Raw genomic sequence first — 24,289 nt, 5'->3', positions numbered from 1 at the left:
ATCTCCACCAGTCATGATTTTATAGACCTCTATCATATCTTCCTCCCCCCACGCCCAGTCATCTCTTTTCCAAGCTGTAAAGTCCCAGTCTTATTAATCTCTGCTCATATGGAGACCGCAAAGAGGTGCTTATATGGTAGTTCTATTTGTGCCCTTCTCTTGGAGCTGAGATTTAGTATTGGCATTTATTAGAGAATAACATTTGTATTTCACAGTGTTTTCATATCCTTTCCCATCAAGTTACAGATCTTGCCTCTCACAACCTCATTAAAACTTGTTCTCAAATGTTTTAATTTAAAAGGAAAGGGAAATGTACAGTATCATTTTTCAACAGACATAAATGAAAGTTAATTAATGCTAGACACTTGCATGTTAGGGTAATGTTGAGGACATGACCACCAATATATGATTGAACTGTAAACTTGGCTGTTTTCCCCTCCTGAACCTCATGTTTCAGTGTAGTATTTTGTTAATTTTTTTAGATTTTGCTTTTAAAAATACTCTGTTAATATTCTGTTAGGATCATGTCAATGGCAGCTAAGTAATTCATTAGTTTTGTGACCCGAGTGGAAGAAATTAAAATACACATTAATCCATGTCTCAATCTAGTGAATGTTGTCAGTGAGTAAAACTGTCCCTATTGCTGTTATCCATATCATTTTCCTTTCCCTCCTGTTGTATTGTGTCTTGTGTGTTTGTAGAGTGTCAAGCACAACAGGACTCTGTTTTTTATTAGGGATTTTGGGCCCTGTCTACATACCAGTGTTAAATAATGACCCGAGATGATATGCTACAAGAGATAACAAACTACAGAATAGGGGATTTTACAGAGAATTTTGATCCAAATTAAGTAAGGCATTGAAGATGCAATCTGATGTGCTCAAAGATTGCAAGAGACTCCTGTAACCTGAAACTAATGATTTAGTTAGAGCAGGGGTAGGTAACCTGTGGCATGCGTGCCAAAGGCGGCACGCGAGCTGATTTTCAGTGGCACTCACACTGCCCAGGTCCTCGCCATCTGTCCGGGGGGCTCTGCATTTTAATTTAATTTTAAATGAAGCTTCTTAACCATTTTAAAAACCTTATTTACTTTACATACAACAACAGTTTTAGTTATATATTATAGACTTATAGAAAGAGACCTTAAATTAGAGTGAGTGAGTGAATGAATGAAGACTCGGCACACCACTTCTGAAAGGTTGCCGTCCCCTGAGTTAGAGGATCAAAGTAACTTTACTTCTGGAGAGAAGGGAAGGCTGTGTCGTCCACTTTTTTTTTTTTTTTTTTTTTTGACAGAACCACAAGACTTGTTCCCCACTGATTCTGTGTCATTCATTATTTGGTGACTGGTATACTTGGTGAAGCTTCCTTTAGAGGCCATCAGTGTCATCATAAATTTTGGAGACAGGGGCTGTCTTTATTGCACAGGACACAATGTTTATATGTTAACACATTCCCCTTTTCCTGATGGACTGTGGTTCTGGTTTGCTCAGGGAATGAGGAAATGGGACTTAAGCTTGGTTCTTTTGCATGATAAACTTGAGCACTCGATGTGATGATATGACGTTCTAGCTTTTGCTAGTTTCTGCTGTAGTATCCTGTGCTGGTAGGAAGAGAAAGTTGAGCTGCCGCTGAATATGTGACAGAGTGATGGTCAAGCTGTAGTAATATGGAACTAGACATAGTCTGTGCATGTGTTGAACACTTGATGGCGGTAATGTTCAGAGAAATAATTTATAATGAGAAATATTCAGTTAGTGTTTAGCAAGGTGTAGCAGATAGCTGGAAGGGAATACACCTCTACCCCGATATAAAGCTGTCCTCAGGAGCCAAAATTTTTTTACCGTGTTATAGGTGAAACTGCATTATATCAAACTTGCTTTGATCCGCTGGAGTGCGCAGCCTTGCCCCCCTGGAGCACTGCTTTACCGCGTTCTATCCGAATTTGTGTTATATTGGGGTAGAGATGTATATGACACATGGGGAAATAGAAGATGAAACAAAGGAGTCTTTCATCCATATAGAAAAACTTAAACCACTCTGCCTTGCCAGATTTCACATACACCTTCTGTATGCTTCCCCAGATCTTCTGCACACACCTTGGATGGCCCCTTCCTGCATGCTCCTGAGATCTTTTTTCTTATCTCTGTGAGGCCCCTATATCTGAGACCAGAAAACATGATTCCCTGGCACTCCTTTTTTGCCCCTCAAGTGGCTCCAAGTCCTGTACCCTCTTTACTATGTCTTCCCTTCTATATTTTCTGCTTTTGATATCGTGTGTGTATAAATTTTGCGCAAGCTATGATCCCCACACCAGATATATCCAGTTACAATAGGAAACATTGGGCTGAGCTCCCACTGAGACTGGTTGCCACTTAGAGACTTTTGGGCCGTTCCTGTGGCCACCCCTCCTTGTAAAGAAAAATCATAGAATATTTCCGATTCAGATCGGAGGGGGTAGAATAGATGGGTGGTATGTTTCCAAGCCCAGTGTATAGGGCCCTACCAAATTCAGTCCATTTTGGTCAATTTCAAAGTCATAGAATTTTAAAAATAGTTAATTTCACAGTTTCAGATGTAAATATCTGAAATGTCATGGTGTTATAACCCTGGGGGTCCCAACCCAAAAGAGGGCTGTGGGGGGTCGGAAGGCTGTTGTAGGGAGGTCGCAGTATTGCCACGCTTACTTCTGCGCTGCTGCTGACAGTGACACTGCCTTCAAAGTTGGGCAGCCAGAGAGCAGTGGGCAGCACAGATGTGAGGGTTGCATGGTATGGGGGAGGAGTATAATTTGAGGGGGGGCAGGGCCAGCCTTACAGGTGGGTGACTGCCCAGGGCCCCATGGTCAGGAGAGTGCTGTGATCTTCCTCCCCTCCCCACCCCACCCCACCCCAGTCAGCCCAAGGCCCCTTTAGCCCCCCCAAGTGCTAGGCCCGGAGCCAGGGAGTGGCAGGGCTTGGGGTACAAGGGTGCCGGAAGCTTTGTAGAAGTGTGTTTGTGTGTGTGTGTGTGGGGGGAGGGTCCACTGGAACCGGAGGGGCCAGAGGCCGTGCCCCCACTTTTGAACATGGGTGTAATCTGGGGTGCAGATAGAATCTTTTATTGAAAGTAACATGATTTTTTAAAAGGGAATAACTTCTGTAGTTACCTGCTATAGCTAATTTCATAATATTTATATATAATATATAAATACACAAGTGAATATAAAAATTTAGTGATGCTATGTTATTTAGGTTCATGACATAGCTACTGTGAACCTAGCTACTGTAGAAGTAGCATGGTGATAAATCTAACGAAGGTGCTGCATGTGTTGCAAACCCGATTGATTTCCCAATGAAAATGCCTTTTGAGCAGTTAAAATCATATTGCCTGACAGAATTTGAAGAATATGAAATAAACATACTTGGCCAGTGCATCAAGCCAGAATAAAAAATAGCATGACTTGCCTATGAATGTAGTACTGTATATGGGAGAATTTTAATACAGATAAGTTCACACCTTCAAATGTCTGATTATAAATTTATTTGGCAATGATTTTTGTTGTACATGCCAAATATCTTAACGTGATGTGATTAACAAGTGTAAGATTGTGTCTTCAGTTTACTCTATGTAGAAACATGTTCTTCAGCAACTGGAATACACCTGTTTTATCTGTAACTTTCAGCTGAACATATTGAACCATCTCCAAGTTTTAGTGAGGGTGTAGAAGCTTCTGCCAGAGATGACTGGTGCCTGATGAGGGCGGGGGGACACAATTTAAAGGTTTGGGCTCCTCCAACAGCTTGAGTCAAGCCCACCCTAGGCACGCTTCCCTCTTACACTCAGCGGGCCCTCCCTGCAACTCCCAGGTGTTAGTTCCATGTGGAGATGCAGCGGCAAACAGCTGGGAGCTGTAGGGAGGGGCCGCTGCTTTAGCTCCATGGAGAAAGGCAGCAGCAAAATCAGTGACTCTCCCTGCTGCTCCCAGCTGTTTGCTGCTGCCTCTCCCCACGGGCTGCAGCTCCCAGGTTGCTGGTTCCAGCAACTGCCGTGGCAAGGAGCGGGCCTGGCAGCACTACGTGACTGAGCGGGCCCAGGAAGCCCTGGTAAAAATCTGGGGGGGGCATGTGACCCCATCACCTCTGGCATCTGCCCAGCAAGGAGGAGGGTCTTGGGGCTTCAGCCCCGTGGGGTACACTTCTGAGGGCTCGGGGCTTCAATAGGAGTGGGTCTGATGCCCCACCAGGCGTCTCCCATGGGGCTGAAGCTCTGGCTCTTGAACTTTGGAAGATTGTCGATGTGGCTCGGAGGATCAGTGGGTTTGGCCATTCCTGATCTATGGCAAAGTATGTTGTTCTAGAATTAAAGTAGGTCACCAGGGGCTGAGAATCCTTGACTCTCACTGGAGGATCAGGTCAGTAACTCTTGCCAGATTCTATGGTAGATAAGGGAATGGCAGAATTACAGTTGAGGCTTAATTTTTGTGGTAAGCCCCATTTTGCTTTTATTTTGATATCCCACCAATTAAGAGTATGATTTTTGGCATAGGAATTTTCAATAAATTTTATAACAGAGGTGCAAGGGGGAATAAAACAATAAGTCACTGAAAGGTCGCCAAGTGTAGTTTTCATTACATCAGCTTGCATGAGTATACTTGGAGATGCTGAAAGGTAAGGCCCAGGGAATGGGGTGTGGGGATTGGAAAGTGAGTACATGCTAAAACAGTGGCACCTGTCCCATGGGGCTGGCTCTGGCTCTGGCTCTCTGCTCTGGGTGCTGAGACCTGGAAATGTGTATATTCTGGTAGAGGAGGTACCATTTGAACAAAGGCATTCTTATACTGAAATACTAATGATCTAGTTAACGTCTTCTATATTGGCCTGTGCTAGATTTTTTTCAGAGAATGACTACTTCTCTAAAGCAGCCAGCACTAATTATGCTCAAGGATGCAGGGAATAAGTCCAGAGCTTTCCTGCCCAAACCCCTCCCATATATGGTCAGAGAGGCCCACTTTGGGCATTGGGCCCAGTGGCTTTCTCTCTGAACTGAGAGCAACAATAACAGGGAGATGTCGCTGCCACCTTCTGACATCATCCTTCGTTTCAACTCTGAAACTTGGCCTGGTGACCTTCTTTATTACTTGTTGTACTGCTGTCGTCCCTCTCCTACCACTGCAGTCCTTCAGCTATCCTCCCACACTCTCCCTGGGCGCACATAGCATTTTCTGCTGTCCGCTTGCTTTACTCACTTCCCTCTTACTTCACCCATGAGTTGTCACCCCTCAAAATACCCTAAAACGAAGTTTTTGTAGTAGAGAGTAAGCAGATACATAACAGACATGTATGCCTACTATCAATCTGCTTGTTTTCTTAGTTTGTATCCCTTTCCTGCCCCTGGTCTCTCTTTGTCTGTTGGACTGTTAAGCTCTTCAGAGCAGGGGTACATTTTTCCCACATTGTAGCCTAGCACAATATAAATGTTGATAGTCTAATTGTGCAGAAATATAGTATAGTGGTGCAGATGCTGTAATCATTTGCACATTCAACTTCTTGATCTGATCTTTATTGTAATCAAGACCATTCATTTTTCCATGACTGAATGGTAAGCCTACCCAAAAGGTGGGCAGATGCTGGAATTATAGGACTCTAGAGAACCGAAATAGAGTAGATAGACTCATGCGTTTATACCCAGAGACATCATTAATGTCTTGATTAGGTTTTTGGTGTTTTTCTTTGATGGCATCGTAGTTAAACTTTTATGGTTTTCCTTCAGGTTAATACAAAATAATTACATATGTTTTCTCCCCAGGGTAACTTGTGAAAGTGTTTAACTTTTTTCCAGTTTGTGACAAGTACTGGGTTGTAACTGCATACATTCCCTCTTGCTCCTCCTAGAGATATCTGTCGCAGATAGAACATTTGTTTACCTTCTGACATCTGATAGATTAGTTGAGCTTTTAAAATGTATTGAGAAGGTCAGATTTAAGATAGTGATATTTAATATTTTAAAAGTATGCGATGTACCCAGTGCTCTACATTCATTTATCTAAAAAAATTGAAACGGTTAAGTAGTAAAACTAAGTATCAGAGGGGTAGCCGTGTTAGTCTGAATCTGTAAAAAGCAACAGAGGGTCCTGTGGCACCTTTGAGACTAACAGAAGTATTGGGAGCATAAGCTTTCGTGGGTAAGAACCTCACTTCTTCAGATGCAAGTAATGGAAATCTCTAGAGGCAGGTATATATCAGTGTGGAGATAACGAGGTTAGTTCAATCAGGGAGGGTGAGGTGCTCTGCTAGCAGTTGAGGTGTGAACACCAAGGGAGGAGAAACTGTTTCTGTAGTTGGATAGCCATTCACAGTCTTTGTTTAATCCTGATCTGATGGTGTCAAATTTGCAAATGAACTGGAGCTCAGCAGTTTCTCTTTGGAGTCTGGTCCTGAAGTTTTTTTGCTGTAAGATGGCAACCTTTACATCTGCTATTGTGTGGCCAGGGAGGTTGAAGTGTTCTCCTACAGGTTTTTGTATATTGCCATTCCTGATATCTGACTTGTGTCCATTTATCCTCTTGCGTAGTGACAGTCCAGTTTGGCCAATGTACATAGCAGAGGGGCATTGCTGGCATCAACCTGCTCCCAATCTACACGGGAGGTCCACTTCCTGGACACCACCGTACAAATAAGCGATGGCCACATTAACACCACCCTATACTGAAAACCCACCGACCGCTACGCCTACCTTCATGCCTCCAGCTTCCACCCCGGTCACACCACACGATCCATCGTCTACAGCCAAGCACTGAGGTACAATCGCATCTGCTCCAACCCCTCAGACAGAGACCAACACCTACAAGATCTTCACCAAGCATTCTCAAAACTACGATACCCACACAAGGAAATAAAGAAACAAATCAATAGAGCCAGACGTGTACCCAGAAGCCTCCTGCTACAAGACAGGCCCAGAAGAGAAACCAACAGAACTCCACTGGCCATCACCTACAGTCCTCAGCTTAAACCTCTCCAACGCATCATCAGTGATCTACAACCCATCCTGGACAATGATCCCTCACTTTCACAGATCTTGGGAGGCAGGCCAGTCCTCGCCCACAGACAACCTGCCAACCTTAAGCATATTCTCACCAGCAACCACGCACCGCACCATAACAACTCTAACTCAGGAACCAACCCATGCAACAAACCTCGATGCCAACTCTGCCCACATATCTACACCAGCAACACCATCACTGGACCTAACCAGATCAGCTACAACATCACCGGCTCATTCACCTGCACGTCCACTAATGTTATATATGCCATCATATGCCAGCAATGCCCCTCTGCTATGTACATTGGCCAAACTGGACAGTCACTACGCAAGAGGATAAATGGACACAAGTCAGATATCAGGAATGGCAATATACAAAAACCTGTAGGAGAACACTTCAACCTCCCTGGCCACACAATAGCAGATGTAAAGGTTGCCATCTTACAGCAAAAAAACTTCAGGACCAGACTCCAAAGAGAAACTGCTGAGCTCCAGTTCATTTGCAAATTTGACACCATCAGATCAGGATTAAACAAAGACTGTGAATGGCTATCCAACTACAGAAACAGTTTCTCCTCCCTTGGTGTTCACACCTCAACTGCTAGCAGAGCACCTCACCCTCCCTGATTGAACTAACCTCGTTATCTCCACACTGATATATACCTGCCTCTAGAGATTTCCATTACTTGCATCTGAAGAAGTGAGGTTCTTACCCACGAAAGCTTATGCTCCCAATACTTCTGTTAGTCTCAAAGGTGCCACAGGACCCTCTGTTGCTTAGTAAAATTAATTAATTACTAACTTTGAATTATAAACTTAAAAGCACAGGACTTGTTTGTTTCTAAGAAGTCGGAGACTAAATTCTTCTCTCGGTAGTTTTATATTATGTCCATCACCACAGTGTCTCAGCGTCTTGGAGTAGAAAAATCAAGTATGGTGATGTATCCGTGGTATGGTTTTTGTAAAGAGGAAGAAAACCTTTACCTCTTTATGTCTCATTCCCATGTGCTGGTGGTGGTGGTTGGAATTTTTAAAACTGCTTATTTGTTACTTTTATCTTAATTATTTTTAATGGTAAACAATTCCATAGCAGGGGAAGAAACTGAGGGGCTGAAACAACTGGGGGACAGGGTGGTGGTAAAGGGGGGCTGTAATGAGTGCCACTTAAATAATTTTGGATTTCTGTAGAGTGAGTGTGTGTGTGTGTGTGTGTGTGTGTGTGATGTCATAGATCTATAGAGAATTTTCTAGAAGAACAAGCAGGAGAATGAAGAGCTGATTGTCATCTTTGTGTAATGGAACATGTAATTGATTAAAAATTGTATTCAACAAATGGGTGGCTGCTGTAAAAGAATAAGTAGTCCTATATAAACTCACTGTTTCTAGTTAGGACTGTGTTTCGTAAGTTGTCTAATTTGGTTTCTATAAAAGGCTTTAAATAGTCCATGTTTGGCTGTACTTGTATTTGAAATGAACTTCTTTTGATGTCTGTTAAGATGTGACTTGATGGGTAAATGTATTAATGAGTAAAATTCATTTGTGAAGCTCAGTTGTTTTGAGATGTGCATACTTTGTGGTATGAAAAATATAGAAAATGTATGCTAACTAGTGAAAGGTAGCAATTATAGCCTAACAGGAAATGCTATTTATGGCTTTGTTGAAAGCAAGCAACACCTGCTATTTTTTTCTTTCTAATGTATAGCTCGATAAGTAATAACATTGAGTTTTTTTTAAATTTTTCACTTGACATTTTCTGACATACCTCCCAAGAGGAAAAATGTGTGTAGTTCTAATTCTTTTTGTAAAGAGGAAGAAAACCTTTACCAATGAACTACAAGGAACTTTGTGTTTAGTCAGTACCTGCTGGTGGATCAGTTGCTGTTTTTTGTTAATACATGGTCTAGCCACTGGGTGTCTCAGTTGTTCTTTTATGGAAGAAACTCACTTCATAGCCAGTACTGGTGGAAAGTTTTTATTCTTCTTAAAGATTTAATGACAGACATTTTCTTAAAGCAAATTAACCCTATTCCATCAATGAAATATGTGCCTCCCATATGCCATTTCTGTGAAATACATAAACAAATTGATATTATACTTTGTTTTTCCATTGATTTGGCAATGTTTTAGAAAAGTAAATTTGAGAGAGAAGCTCTTTAGTAAAGATTATGCCTTTTGGTTACTTAGTGTACTTCGTTCAATTTAACACCAATCTATAAGGCTTCACTGAAATTTTGTGTGACTAATCTATATTGAGCTGTATTAAGAACTGGCAAAGTCATATGAAAGCTTAAACTTTAAGAAGATAAAGATGTAATGGACCTGACTTTTTTTCAAATTGGGCCTTCAATTTGTGGGGACAGTTTTTTGCATCTGTAGTGAACTGTCCTCAATTTTTTTTTACCTGCCATCAGTTGCCAGGAAAAAGCATAAATGAACTAGACTTTTGCCAGAGCCCTGTTAAATAACTGTGTACTTCTGCATCTTCCATCATTTGCTGTCAACACTTAAGTATGTTCAGGTTTCTTACCACGTGTAATGTGACAATGTAGCAAGTACCTGATTGTGGTTTCACTGACAAATTAGGCAGGAATGTACTAATGAGAATGGAAAGTTTCTGTTTTACTCAGATTGGCGAGGGGGAAGAACAGCTGATGGTGTGACAGTTGTACAATAATGCAGTATATGACGATTTATATTCAGTTTGTCAAAATATATTCTTTCTGTGTGTGGCAATGGTTCTCTGTAGTTAATATTTTCAATTCATTATGCCTAGGTACTGCAAGGGTCTCTCTACAGGGGATGATTCTACATGCGTTTGCTGCAATTCTTAAGCATAGTCGGGTGAGTTAAGGTTGAACCTCTGTCCTTAACTCAGAATTTTCTTGCTTTTTATGGGTTTTAAGTTATTCCAATGACACATTTATATTAATACATATAGGTCCAAATTTTCAAAAGAGATTAGTGATTTTGTTTGAGACCCCTAAAAGGGGCCTGACTTTCAGAAAGTTCTGAGTACACTGAAAATCCATAAGACTCCTGCAGGGAGCCTCAGATTTGCCCCCCTGACATCAGTAGTCACTTCTCAAAACTTGTGCAATAGACTATAACATGGCCACCTTTTTTGAAATTTGTTTTTGCATAAATAAGTAATGATTGTGTTATCTGCAGGAATAGTGAGACGTTCAAACTAATCTCAAAGCAGATTATAATCCAGTCAGTTCAGCAAAATGGCAAATCCAGAGTAATACATGAAACACCACTTTTTTCTTTTAGAGCAGTAATGAAACCACAATGTCTGTTTATAAAGAAAGTTTAATTACATTGACAGAGAGGTCAGCTGCATTACCCTGTTTGTATATGGGTGAATTTGCCATTTTGCCAAACTAATTGTATTTTATTTTGCCTTTAAATTAGCTAGCATACTGTCTCCTATTCCTTCTTAACAAAGAGCGCAGTCAGCACAGATTTATGTAAATACGTCTAACATTTCAAGAAATCCTGATTTATTCTTAGTACAAGTACAGATGCACTAAAATAATGTTATAGGTCCAATTTAAAACCACAGATGCAAGAATTCAAACTGAAACTGCCTCTTAACTTGCCCATTATGCTTAAGCATTGCAGTACTTTGCCAATTCGCATGAGACTTCTCTGCAGACCCTAGGCACAATGTGCTAAGGACAGGATTTAGTCTTAAAGTGTTATAAATGTAAGTTGCCAGAACCTTTATTTAACTGTCAGCTATGCTTGCTTCCTTTTACCTTAATTATTCACCGATGCCACAATTTTTGTAACTTCATTATTGCTTCTGTGTTAAAGGAATTGGGATTGGATATTTAAAATAAGAGTCCTACTGAATTAGTGACAGATATCTAATCTACTGTGTTTACTCTTTACCTGCTATCTAATGAATACTTTTTGGAGTTTAAATATCTCAGTGCATTTTTGATTACATCAGTATCACACAGTTTAAAATAAACTTCAAATTGAAAGGCTGTGTTGCTCCATTTGTACTGCTGTTAATGCACAAAGATGGGCTTAGTGTAGTATGGTGTGATGGACTATGAAAACAGATTATGTAGAATATTAACAGGGAGAAAATGTTGCTGTGAAGAAATATTAACTTCAAACTCTTCTTTCAAAAGGATTTTTGGACCCTGAAAAGAAACTTTTTTCTCATCGGATATTGTCAAGAGATGAATGTATTGATCCATTTTCTAAAACAGGGAATCTTAGGTATGTATGGGGGTGTGAAACTTCTTAATAAATAATCCAGGAGTGGAAATGAAGGCAGAATGTTGGGAACATAAGTATTAAAGGGAGAAATTCTTTATCCCTTCTGTACTCCATAAATCTGTACCTTCACAGAGAGCAATAAAACTGAGAAGTGCAAGCTAATGCTTATAGGCTTCATCTACTTAATACTTCAGTGGGCATTACACCCTGTAATGTTCAAGCAAGATAATTTAGAGTCTCGCATTCAGTGATAACCTTTGTTTTCAGATGTTTTATGGCTGCAGCTAACTGCAACTCAGGGCAAATCTACACTACAGCGCAACATCAGCACAGATGCACCGATGCAGCTACGCTGTTGTAGCGCGTCTGGTGAAGATGCAGTATGCCATCAGCATAATTACTCTACCTTCTTGAGAAGCGTAAGCTATGTCGGCGGATAGCGCCAGTGTGGACAGCGCAAAACTTGCGTCACCTAGGGGGATGAAGGGGACTTTTTCACACCCCGAGGCGACATAAGTTAGATCAATTTAAGCGATAGTCTAGACCGGCCCTAAACTTTTTCCCTGCGATGATTTGCAAGCAACCCATCCTATTTTATTTCATCTTGTGGTTCATTACATAATATAATTTGTGCATTTTTATATTGTAGAAATTTAGGCCAACATTTTCCAGAATAGTAGCCTAAAGCTAGACTCTCAAATCTGTATTTAGGTACTTATGTGGCCTGACTTTGCTGGGTATTCATCACTTTTGAGTTTCATTGATTATCAGCACTTTTGAAAATTACACTTCAGTGCTTAAATTAAGCTCCTTAACCTATATTTTAGGCTCCAATTTTTGACAATCTTGGCCTTTTGTCTGTGTAAAACTTAGGATTGCCTGATATTTAATAATATCCCTATTGGAGCTGTTATGGGGAGGGGAGGATTCATCACAGCAAATCATACTTTTTTTTTTTTCTTATCCTGGGTATATTTTTGGATCTATTCTGAGTATTCTCCTGTCAGGTTTATGACCAGTTTAAATACTAAGACTTCTTGTTTAGATGTAATCTCTATGGAATGAGTAAGTGTGACTAAGTTACTATATATGATATTGCTCCTGCCCCTTTATTCCTGAATTATTTTGTATTATTTAGGTAGAAGAACCTAGACTGAAATTCAGTGCAATACACTATGTATACTCAAATTTAAACTTTGAGAGGGCTCATATTTTTGACCACTGGAACTGAAGGGGATAAATAAATGTAATTGCTAATTTATTTATTTTTTTTGAGACTTTTGTGAACTAACTTGAAAAATTCTTTCTAATAATAGTTCATAAAACTTTTTAAAACCACAAAAAGATGATTGGTAGAGTAACCAGTAGGAAGAGCTGCAGATTGTATGATAACTGTTACAGGTAAACGAATTGACTCATCCAGAATCCTAATAAATACTTTTAATTTTCAGAAATCATTCATGTTTAATGTTCATGCCCATTTGACGCACACAACTAACCAGAATGTCAACCCAGAGTGTTTTAAATAGTAAACTTAACAGACAATAAAAACAAGCAACTTTTTTTTTTTTTTTTTTTTTTTTTTAGAAATCTCTTCCCATGTGGTGACTCCATGGTTTGCATTATTGATGACCGAGAGGATGTTTGGAAGTTTGCACCCAATTTGATAACTGTAAAGAAATATGTGTACTTTCAGGGTATAGGCGATATTAATGCACCACCTGGATCAAGGGAAGCTCAGATGAAAAAGAAGGGTAACTCCATTTTATTTATTTACTTTTGGAGCAGCAGTTGACTAGCAAACCAAAACCGTGCTAACAAAGTGTTGTCCAAAACAAAAAACGAATAGTGGGGTTTCAGAGTCTACCAAACCACATCCATTTTGCATGTGACAGAATTTTATTTTCAGCAATCTTAAGAGGGTACTGTAAACAGTGAAAAAGCAGATGCTACAGCAGTGGTTTTCACCTGAGAAAACAAGTCTGAAAAGGTGATGACTGGGAAGGCCAATATATCCAGGATTTATTAAAACTCGTAGAAGTAGCTGGAAAGGAACTTACTTTATTCGTAGTTGGGTATTTTAGAGAGAAGCTTTCATTTCAGGATAGTTAGTATTTTTCTGTACATATTTAGTTCCTGTTGAGCCTGTTTACCATTCTTTTGCCATTGTTACCATCTAGAAATGAATTCAATTCTGTTATTTTACTGTAGTAATGTTTCATGTGGTTAAAAAGTATAAGAATGGAATGAATAGCCTGACCATGTACTTCTCAAAATATAGTATGAGATCAGCATGCTGTAATGGCAATAGTGGTGACCAAGGGGCAGTCAAGTCACATGTATGCCTTTTTTACGAATAAGATGTGGTCATCTCTGCTAAGAATGGCCTTGGCTATTCCTGCCAAGAATATAACTGCATTTGTCTGCTGCTTGTCAGCTACCCCAAAAAAAACCTGTCTAAAAGCTATTTACAGAGTAATCTTTTTCTGCATATGAAGCAGACTGCTCTCGTTTGTTGCATATAACTAGTGCCTTCATAAAGGGTTTGATCAACATATTTTGATGGTAGTAAAATATATTTTTCAATTTCTAAAGCATTTTCTTGGTTTTGTATTCAATCAGTTCTGAAAACAGAGGATAGAAAAAATGTGAGCAGAACTTGTAAGTTCATAAAGAGGACAATCTTATGGTTAATACTCTGGAAATACGCTTTTTTCCTCTGTGACCTTTGGCAGGTCATGTGTTTTTTTTGTTTTGTTTGTTTTTTTTTAAATGCTTCAGTTGTCCATCTAAAGGGGAATGATACTTCCTTACATAATAAGATAAAGGCATTATTATTTGTGAGGTAGACATCTCATATGATGATGAGGGCAACATAAACTGGGATTTTCAAGAGGTTTAAGGGAGTTAGGCACTCCGCTTCTATTACGTTTCAATAGGAGTTGAGTACCTATAAATCTCTTATGCCCTTTGAAAATCCCAACTGAGAGTATTCTGATGCATAGATATGTTTAGCTGTAGATTGACCTTATTTAATTTATGGAGGAGAGGATGGATGTTGAGTTTCTGAAAGCATAACTGAAAGCTCATCTACTTGGAAGGATAAAACAGGGAAACTTCATCTTACTTTTTTCGTGTGTTTTGTTCAGTAAATCATTCTTCAAAAACAACTGAAGCATCTGATCCCACAGTGGTAACGGCAAAAGATTCTGAAGAAGTAAAGAACGTTACGTGTGTGGAAGAACAAAGTAATGGTCTTAGGAAATCTACAAAAGAGATGTGTACTACAAATGGTAGTAATTTTATGAGCAGCGAGACTTCTAACTTGGGGTTGAATTCCAATGATAAATTAAATGTTAGAGACTCCTTAAGTGGTACCATTGATCACAAAACAAATGCTGCCGTCATTAATGATTCAACAAGTGTTAAGGAGTCTCAGATTTCTTCAGAACAAGATGATAGGACAGTTACAGAGAAGCAGCAGACCCAAGACAAGGCAACAAATAACTTGGACTTTGAACTGTCTAGTGACAGTGAAAGTGACAGTGGATTAGATGCTAGGAAGTCATCGTCCTCTTCTGCCTCAGATAGTGAAAATGAGGGGAAGAGAAGCTGGAAAAAATCAAAGCAGCCTGTACCAGATGAAAATTTGCAGCAAGAATGTTGCACTGATGTGAGTGGGGGAAAGGATGGTCAAGTGAACCATTCTGGGGAGGCGATAGCTCCACCTAGCATATATCCTCCTGGCAAGACAGTTGATCTTGAAATGCAAGAAGAAAGTGAACAGGACAGCCTTTGTGATCTGGGAAATGGGTGTGCAGACAAGAAAGAAGCGGAGACAGAGTCCCAGAATAGTGAGCAGTCTGGGATTACAATGGGTGAGTCTTTAGATCAGAGCATGGAAGAAGAGGAAGAAGAGGAAGACACGGATGAAGATGACCATTTAATATACCTTGAAGAGATCCTTGTTCGGGTGCACACTGATTATTATACCAAGTATGATAAATACCTGAAAAAGGAGATCAATGAAATTCCAGACATAAGAAAAATAGTACCAGAATTGAAAAGCAAGGTATTGGCAGATGTTACCATAATATTTAGTGGACTCTATCCAACAAATTTCCCCATAGAAAGAACCCGAGAGCATTATCATGCTACCGCACTTGGAGCTAAAATTATAAAGAACCTAGTACTGAATGCTGATGATCCCAACAAGGCAACCCATCTGATTGCGGCAAGGGGAGGTAAGTAGGTGAAATTTTTCAGTCTTCTGTTAATGAAAATATTGTTTTCACTCATGATTTTAGTTACACAAAAAGTTGGCTGAAGACTTGAAAAGGTTAAATATGGGTCTTGATATACTTGCCATCTTTAATGTTGATTTAAATTATGGGGGGAAGTAGCTTAAAGATTTACTGCAAATCATTTTTAAAAGGTCTTGTATCCTTTTTGCTTTCATAGGATTAAGAATTTTTTAAAATAGTTTTTTTTTTTTTAAAATACCAAATGTCAAATGTGGTCTTTCCTGATCTTGAGTGTGTCAGATGAGAAGTGTATTGCTAGCTTTTATGGAAAGGGGGGGGGGGGGGTTGCTGATTATTCCATGAAGATAATGTTCTAAAATCAGTCAGGTATTTTTTAAACAGGTATAACTGAAAAGAAACAAATGATAAGCAGTCTTGACTTAAAGTTCTCCTCTCACTTGCTCAACTTTCATTGTTTCTTATGATATTGTCATTTCACTTCATTGTCTTCCAGGCTAGACAGAACCTGAATTCCCAATGTGATTAAAAAATAACAACAAGCAGCCTTTAAAAAAATAAAACTAAAAACACCTTTTAAGTCCTCTTTATACACCATGAAGAAGTAAACAAAAACCATGAGTCCAGTTTTTTCAGTCACCTTTGACTTATTTTCCTAGCCTGCCTTCTTTCTTACAAGATTAGAATATATGCAAAAATAAACTTTAAGTTCATGTCAAAGGATTACAGTATTAAAAACATCATAATATATTTTTATTAGCGTGGTGAAGCTTTTTTCACCCAAATCTAGAACTTCAATGCAAGCTCATAATATCATTTCTACTTTAATAGTCCAACCAATTCAGTCTTCCTATTTTTCTTGAAAAAGAAATATGATGAATATGAAAAAATATTGAGTTCTGCACTGAACATTGAAAACAATGGTGACTTCTAGGTTCCCAAACTTTGATTTTTAGCACATCATGGCAAAAAACATTTTTGATGAACTTGGTTTCAGTGGTTTAAAAACTGCTTGGCTAGATCAGGGATCGGCAACCTTTGGCACGCGACCTGCCAGGGTAAGCCACCTGGCGGGCCGGGCCAGTTTCTTTACCTGCTGTGTTCGCAGGTTCAGCCGATCGCGGTGCCCACTGGCCGCGGTTCGCTGCTCCAGGCCAATGGTGGCTGCGGGAACCATCGCGGGCCGAAGGATGTGCTGGCCGCCGCTTCTCGCAGCCCCCATTGGCCTGGAGTGGCGAACCACGTCCAGTGGGCTCCGCGATCGGCCGAACCTGCAGATGCGGCAGGTAAGCAAACCGGCCTGGCCCGCCAGGGGGCTTACCCTGTCCGGCTGCGTGCCAAAGGTTGCTGATCCCTGGGCTAGATGGACGGTGACTAAGGCCCTGTCTTCGCGGCCAGAAAAAGGGGTGTTATTACAATGGGGTAACTAGCTTGGATTAACGATCTCTTTGTAAAATCCTAGTGGAGACGTGGCACACGTAGCTTATACTGTGACATAGTAAAATATCAATGGGCAGGGTGTGTGTGTACTGTTGATCTTGGCTAGCTACCTTGTGGTAAAAGCTACTTGTGCCTCACCTTTTTACAATGAGATACATAACCCGTGGTAGTCATCACACTTTAATACACACCTTTCTTGGCCGTGAAGACGTAGCCAAAGTGTCCAGATTGGGAACAGTTTTAGATTGACTGGGAGTTGGGGACTTCCAATGCTTGCAGGTGTGCTAGTTGGGACTGTGCATTCGTATAATTTTCATTTTGTGAATGTGTTTGGTGCACGCTTCTGAAAACTTGGGTCACAGTATTTCATGATCCCTCGGGCTCTGCTACAGTTGCTATTGAGCAGATCTTACTCTGAGAATTGCGCTGATGTCAATGCAGCTCCATCAGATGAGAATTACTCACAAAATGTGAGTCACATTCTATTGGAAATGTAAAGGGCTTGATAGTATTTTAATCATAAAAATCACTAAATTGATCTCTTGTGTTTCTTCAGAGTTTTCCATTCCAAATTACAAAATGTCTCATTTCAAAGGGGTTTTGCCTCTTATGGCCACTAATCTGTTTGTTTTTTTGCATAAAAGCAATAATCTTGAGTTTATGACCAAAATATTTCCATGGCAGCTTGGCTCAAGATAATTTCACACTTGCATTTGCAGCATGATAAAGAAGCTGGAGCAAGGGGAGAATAATGCTTGAATGTTCGATTAAATAAGTATTGAGGAAAGAATACAGGAAGCTAGCATAATAACTTGATTTTTGTATATGTTCTGGTTGTCTCTTTCCTGGTGTGCAAAGTAAAAGCTCAATGCACTGTTTTAGAAAGACCTAGTTTTGAAATGCTGTATAAAAGTGTCATAATGTACATATTCTGCCATGTTTGCCTTGCTGTCCCATAAGAGGAAGAGGAACTGACAGTCCAGTTTTCTGGAAAAAGTCCTTGTGTATTTTTTTTATCTAATTTGTAGACCTAGGTATAAAAAACTTGTTCTACAGTGCTGTTGTGCATATCCAAAAAATATTTATAATAAATTTAAATTGGTATTCTATTATTGTTTTACAGTGTGATTAAAACTGCGATTAATTGCGACTGTTTTTTAATCTCGTGATTAATTGCGATTTTTTAAAAATCATTTGACAACCTTAATTTTAAATGAAAACTTCAAGTCTGCAGAAATAAATGGCTTATGTCCCCACACTCACCAAGAAGAGCTTCCCTTCTCCACAAGTGAGTGGATATTTTTAATCTCATCTGATTTTGATAAGAGGATCTAGATCCCCAGGCTCTCACTCAATAACATAATTTAAAAAGCAAAAAAAACCCCAAACCAGCTAAAGTTATTTTGACTATGTTGGTGGTTTCGGTTATTTTGTTCTCAATATTTCACTTACACGAAGAGTAAACACGTGGTATTGCTTACAATTTAGTCTGGCAAATTCTGTGCTTTGTGGCCTTTTTTGCATGCCTTTGACTTGCAAGCTTGTAAGTAAAAACATAAGGATGGCCCCACTGGGTCAGACCAATGATCCATCTAGCTTAGAATCCTTTGACCCCCCCCCCTCCAAGAATTCTAATAGATTAGTGAGGCATAGTTTCCCTTTACAAAAGCTATATTGACTCTTCCCCAAAATATTGTGTTCATCTATATGTCTAATAATTCTATTCTTTACTGTACTTTCATCCAATTTGCCTGGTACTGAAGTTAGGCTTACCGGTATGTAATTCCCAGAATCACCTCTGTAGCCTTTTTTAAAAATTGCATTACATTAGCTATCCTCCAGTCATGTGGTACAGAGGCTGATCTAGGCATTTGGTTACGTACCACAGTTAGCAGTTCTGCAATTTCATATTTGAGTTCCTATCATCTGGTCCTCAGATTTATCACCTTAAATGAATCCTCTGCAGTGAAAACCAATGTAACAAATTCATTTAGCTTCTCTACAATGGCCTTATCTTCTTTTGGTGCTCCTGTTGCACTGTGATCATTCAGTGGTCCCACTGATTTTGACAGGCTTCCTGCGGCTGAGATACTTAAAAAAATTGTTTTTGTTTTGTCTTTTTTCGTTCTTTTCCTCTGCTCTTTACCCATGGTGGCATTTTGGCCCTCTGACTGTTCTTTTGGTTTTGTTTGATTTTAAGATATACGTTTAGTTTGAACCGCTATCATGGTGTTATTAAATGGTTTCCATGCAGCTTGCAGACATTTCACACTTATGACTGTTCCTTTTAATTTCCATTAACTAGCTTCTTCATTTTTGTTCTGCTTTTTGAAGTTCAGTACTATTGTGATGGGTTTCTTTGGTATTTTCTCTCCTATGAGGATGTTAAATATAATTAGAGTATAGTTGCTATTACCAAACATTTCAGCTATATGCACTTCTTGAACTCGATCCTATTCGCCTTTTAGGACTAAATCAAGAATTGCCTGTCCCCTTATGGATTCCAGGACTAGCTGCTCCAAGAAGCAGTCATTAATGGTGTCTAGAAATTTTATCTCTGTATCCCACCCAGAGTTGACATGTCAGTATGGGGATAATTGAAATCCCCCATTACTTTTGAGTTTTCTGTTTTTGTAGCATCTAATATCACTGTGTTTCATAGTAACTGTCACCATTGTGGTCAGGTGGTTGGTAGTATATTCCTACTGCTAGACCCTTATTATTCAAGCATGGAATTTCTGTGATGCATAGAGTTTCTGTGATACAGTTGAATTCATTAAAGTTTTTTTTCCTATATATTCACTCTTCTTTCTTTCACACATAGTGCCACTCCCCCACCAGTGTGACCTACTGTGTCATTACTTTGTATTTTGTACCTGGTCTTACCCTGTCCCATTGATTATCATCATTCCACCAAGTTTCTGTAATGCCTATTATATCAATATCCTCATTTAATACCAGGCACTCAGGTATACCTATCTTACTATTTAGACTTCTAGCATTTGTATGCAAGCACTTATAAAATTTGTCAATATTTAGTTGTCTGCCTTCATGTGATGTAATTTAAAGTATCCAATATAATTCTCTACTTCCCTAAGTACTGTCACTTTTTAAAAAAATACATTTTTGTCCCAGCTAGTTCCACAATCATAAACACTCCAATTTTGCTCGAACAAAAAAATATGTTATACCTTTTGGTAATAAGCACTTTTATAGAATCTGTTTTACTTGTATAAATAATGTCTCTGCTTTGTAGAATGCTGAGCCTTAGGCATGAATGCCCTTTCTAGTCTAGTCTGTAGTCCCAAATCTCTCCTTCAAAACTCTTTAACACTTTCCTCTGCTGTGATGCCTATAAGAAATCATTCAGCCAATGCCATGGCTTGGTTGAGTGGGAGTCAGGGGAGGGAATCAGCTGATTTCTTCTGGATGTGGGGAGGGATGTTTGAGCCTCTGAGTTGTGCAATAGCTAATATACCTGCAAAATCTTTTAATCAATTTCCTTCTCTTCCCTCTCACTTCCCTACTGTTTGTTACGGTTAATCTAATCTGAAATAAGATACGCTATCTGGCAAGGAATAATATCCTCCTGTGTGTACATACAGCACTGTGTCCAGTGAGGCCTTGAATCTGTTTGGGGTATTTGGTCGCTATCAAAATGCAAATGATAATTAGATTTTATTTCTTGTTTCCTTGTGTATAAAATAAACTTCACATGTAGTAGAGCCAAGAAAATATTTCTAAACTCTCTACAAAATTGTTGCAAAAAATATGCATTAGTTTCCAGTTCTGGTTGTTCTTGAAAGTAGTTGTGCAGATAACTTCTGGACATATTTATTTTGTGTCTAAGGGTATGTCTGCACTACCCGCCGGATCGGCGGGTAGTGATCTGTCTATCAGGGATTGATTTATCGCATCTAGTGTAGACGCAATAAATCGATTCCCGATTGCTCTGCTGTCGACTCTGGAACTCCACCATGGCGAGAGGCGGAAGCGGAGTCAATGGGGGAGCGGTGGCCGTTGATCCTGTGCCGTGAGGATTCTAAGTCGATCTAAGTGATTATAAGTCGATCTAAGATGCGTCTGCTTCAGCTACGCTATTCTCGTAGCTGAAGCTGCGTATCTTAGATCGATTCCCCCCCTCTGTGGTGTAATTTTAACGCTTGTTGTTCGAAAATATCAGTATTATTCAAGGCTAGCTGGAGAGTAAGGCACATAAGGGGTTCTCAAACTGCATTGCACCGTGGCACCATTCTGACAGCAAAAATTTCTACATGGCCACAGGAGGTGGGACAGAAACCTGTGCCCGCCTGAGCCCCACTGCTCTGGGCAGGGGGGCCAAAGCTGAAGCCCAAGGGTTTCAGCCCCAGGCTGGGGGCCTATAGCCTGAGCTCTGGGTGGTGGGGCTTGGGCTTCAGCCTTTGGTCCCAGCAAGTCTAAGCCAACCCCGCTAACCCTATTAAAATGGGGTCACAAACCACTTGGGGGGTCCCGAGCCACCGTTTGAGACAGTGAAACGTTTTGGGTGTTTCCTTTTTTTGTTGTTGTTTCTGGAATGTATAATTTCACTATTAACATGATTTTATTAGGAGTGTATGGTACCTTTCTACCAAAATTAAAAAACAAAAAACCCTGAGACTAAATAAGAAAATTTGCAAAACTATTTGTATCGCAGATGTCTTTAATGACTGCACATCCTTTAATGAATCATCCACTACTGTTAGCTAAATATAAATATTAGATTTAACTTTAGGTTTTAATTATATTAATATGCTATATCATAATATGTGAACTGAGTGTATTAACGATTTGAAAACTAATTAACAATATTGTTGTGAACACTATTGTAATACAAAGCCTTCACTGTGTGGAGCATTAAGTAATAGAGAGAGTAGTTCATCTTTACAACCCAATCAGGAATGTAGTCCTGCATAACCGTTTTGCAATGGCAATTTGCTGTAGTGGGAAGGGGTTCTTACATTAAGGTAACACCATTGTATCTTTTCCTACACCTACTGCAGAACAGTTGAGTCATACAACTTGGATCTGACTGTGGAGTAAATTTTTCGCTCCTCTGTATAGATAGTAGTGATTGTGCTATATGTTGTCCTTTGGAGTAGAAATTCTGAACTGCTGACCTAAGATTTCTAGGTGGGAATCGTGCCCTTACAACATAGTTGGACACATGATTACTCAGCTGGCTACATGCCTTTCGTGCTCATTCTGTTGTGGCTGCTTACAAGCTGGTATGTGAATTTCACTAGTGAATCTGTGTTATATGTTATGGGTAACCTGTAGAAATTTTGCAGCTCTATCTTTTTTCTTCAGGCAGGCCCGCCCCTTTAACACTGTTTCCACATGGATACCATATGTCTTTGTCTAACAACAGATGTACCAAAAGACCACCTAAAGACATGTGCCTGTGGGATTTGTAGGTAATTGTGGCTGGCAATTAGTTTGCAGTACAATCCTGGCTCCTTACAGGGAATACATGAAGTGACAAAACAAGTACCATGCTTGGAGGCATTTTGTGACATGAAGTCCATGACAGTAAACAGCAACAAGGTCTCCAAGGGCACTGGAGTGAAGTCAGAGTCTAAAACATAAATTGTGCACTTTGTTAGCATAGTCGATAAGCAGATGACGATGTAAAATGCTAGCTGGATCTTTGTTTGGTGTCTAGCATTTTCTTGAGACTGAGGCACAATGAGAATTTTATACATCCTTAGATTGTAAACCCTTTGGGGCAGGCACAGCCTCTACCTCTGTCTCCACAAATCTATCAAAACAGAACTTTGATCCAGATCAGGGCATGTGGGTGCAAAATAATATAAGTATCCACACTTACACACAAGGACTTTGGTGTGTTTCTTTGATGTTTCCTTATTTTAATCTGAGATAGGTGAGACAGCACCTTGCTGTTTGCCACATAATGGCTGAGCATTATGAGGTTGCAAAGGTTACAAAGGGATGGTAACATGTAAACTTAGTGAGAATTTATAAAGGAGAGAATCATGACATGTTTGTTCTAATTCTGTAAAATCTTGTTTTTTACAAAACATAACTAAACTAAGTGCCCCTTCAATAGTCCAGCTATCAATTTCATATCTACTTAATTCACTTAGGGCAAAATAATTCATTGTATTCAGTCTTTTCTTAAGATACCATTGTTGTATAAAAGCTTCAGGATCTGGCTTTTAAAGAATGTAGGCATGTTTACCTATATATCACTAGCCCCTGCTTTCTGAAGAGGGGAAATACCCTGTTCCCAGAGTTAAGTGAGTATGAGGCAACTGGTAGGGCAGCTAAACACTTTCAATAGTATTGAAGTTTAGAGTAAATTTGTCCATAAAAATAAAGTTTAAAATCTTATTAGTCATTCAAGCTACTGCAGTATTTAGACTATTTTGTATTTTAGATGTGCCAAAATAATCTCGTCAAAATATTTGACCATAGGAGTAGCACAATAGAATGTGTATAACCCGAAGATCACAGTAAAAATATTATTGCATTGTTGCTTTTATTATTTATTAGTTACAAATAGGGTAGGTTGTGTGTGCAACAGTTCTCTTTGCCTCTCTTTTAAACTGAAAATGACCAACAATAGGAGTGCAACTGCTGTTTCCTTGCTTCTATGGCTAAGACATCAAACAGCGCTGAGAAGGACGTTGTTTTCTACGTATTATGTCCCATCCTTTTCTTTACAAAAGGTAGTGAATAGCCTGGATTCATTTTTTTTATCCCTAAATTGACATTGGTCTAAAACATTTCTTTTGCAGTTTGTGATTGGTATTCTTTTAAAACAGAATGCAAAGTAAAGTTCTAGGCGTGATCATGAAGCTGTCTTTGTGAGATGGAAAGGTTTCATGAGTGCAGAGAAACAAGTTTGTTTCTTTAGCAGCAGACACACATAATGTTTATAAGCCCAGAACTGTTCTGTTTCCTAGGAAAAGACTGTATTAAAATAATAAAGGCAATTTTATTAAGACTACTACAAGCTTTATCTCCTTTATTACTGCAACATATAATTTAAAAATAAAAATATAAATGCAGTTCTGCTCCTCTGAAACCAATATGACATCCTGTGTGGTTTTTTCATCATAACATATAAACTGTCCTTCCCATCTAGCTGCTTTTCTTCCACTTTATCTCTTGAAGGGATAGATTCAAGTCAGTTTGAAGCCTAACAGTTACTTGGTGGGGGACAGGGGAGTGTGGGAGAGAGGGTAATCTGCAAAGGAAATAAATCTATAATTGAGAGTACCAGTAGTACTGCTTTACTGCGTTATATCCGAATTCGTGTTATCGGGTCACATTATATCAGTGTAGAG

General features: G+C 39.4%; 1 protein-coding gene across 5 annotated transcripts in view; it reads left to right on the top strand.

Moving 5' to 3' along the window:
* The window catches only part of CTDP1 (CTD phosphatase subunit 1), a 185,426-nt gene that overhangs the window by 23,352 nt on the left and 137,785 nt on the right, over positions 1–24,289 (top strand). For all 5 annotated transcript variants that reach the window (XM_034762484.1, XM_034762480.1, XM_034762482.1 and 2 more), the window contains exons 6-8: positions 11,166–11,256; positions 12,844–13,010; positions 14,406–15,500. In XM_034762484.1, the coding sequence (XP_034618375.1) occupies positions 11,166–11,256; positions 12,844–13,010; positions 14,406–15,500 (1,353 nt within the window). The remainder of the gene's footprint in view (positions 1–11,165; positions 11,257–12,843; positions 13,011–14,405; positions 15,501–24,289) is intronic.

The sequence above is a fragment of the Trachemys scripta genome, chromosome 2, assembly GCF_013100865.1.
Source record: "Trachemys scripta elegans isolate TJP31775 chromosome 2, CAS_Tse_1.0, whole genome shotgun sequence".
In the NCBI taxonomy this organism is placed as follows: Eukaryota; Metazoa; Chordata; order Testudines; family Emydidae; genus Trachemys; species Trachemys scripta.
This window is presented reverse-complemented; position numbering and strand designations above follow the sequence as displayed.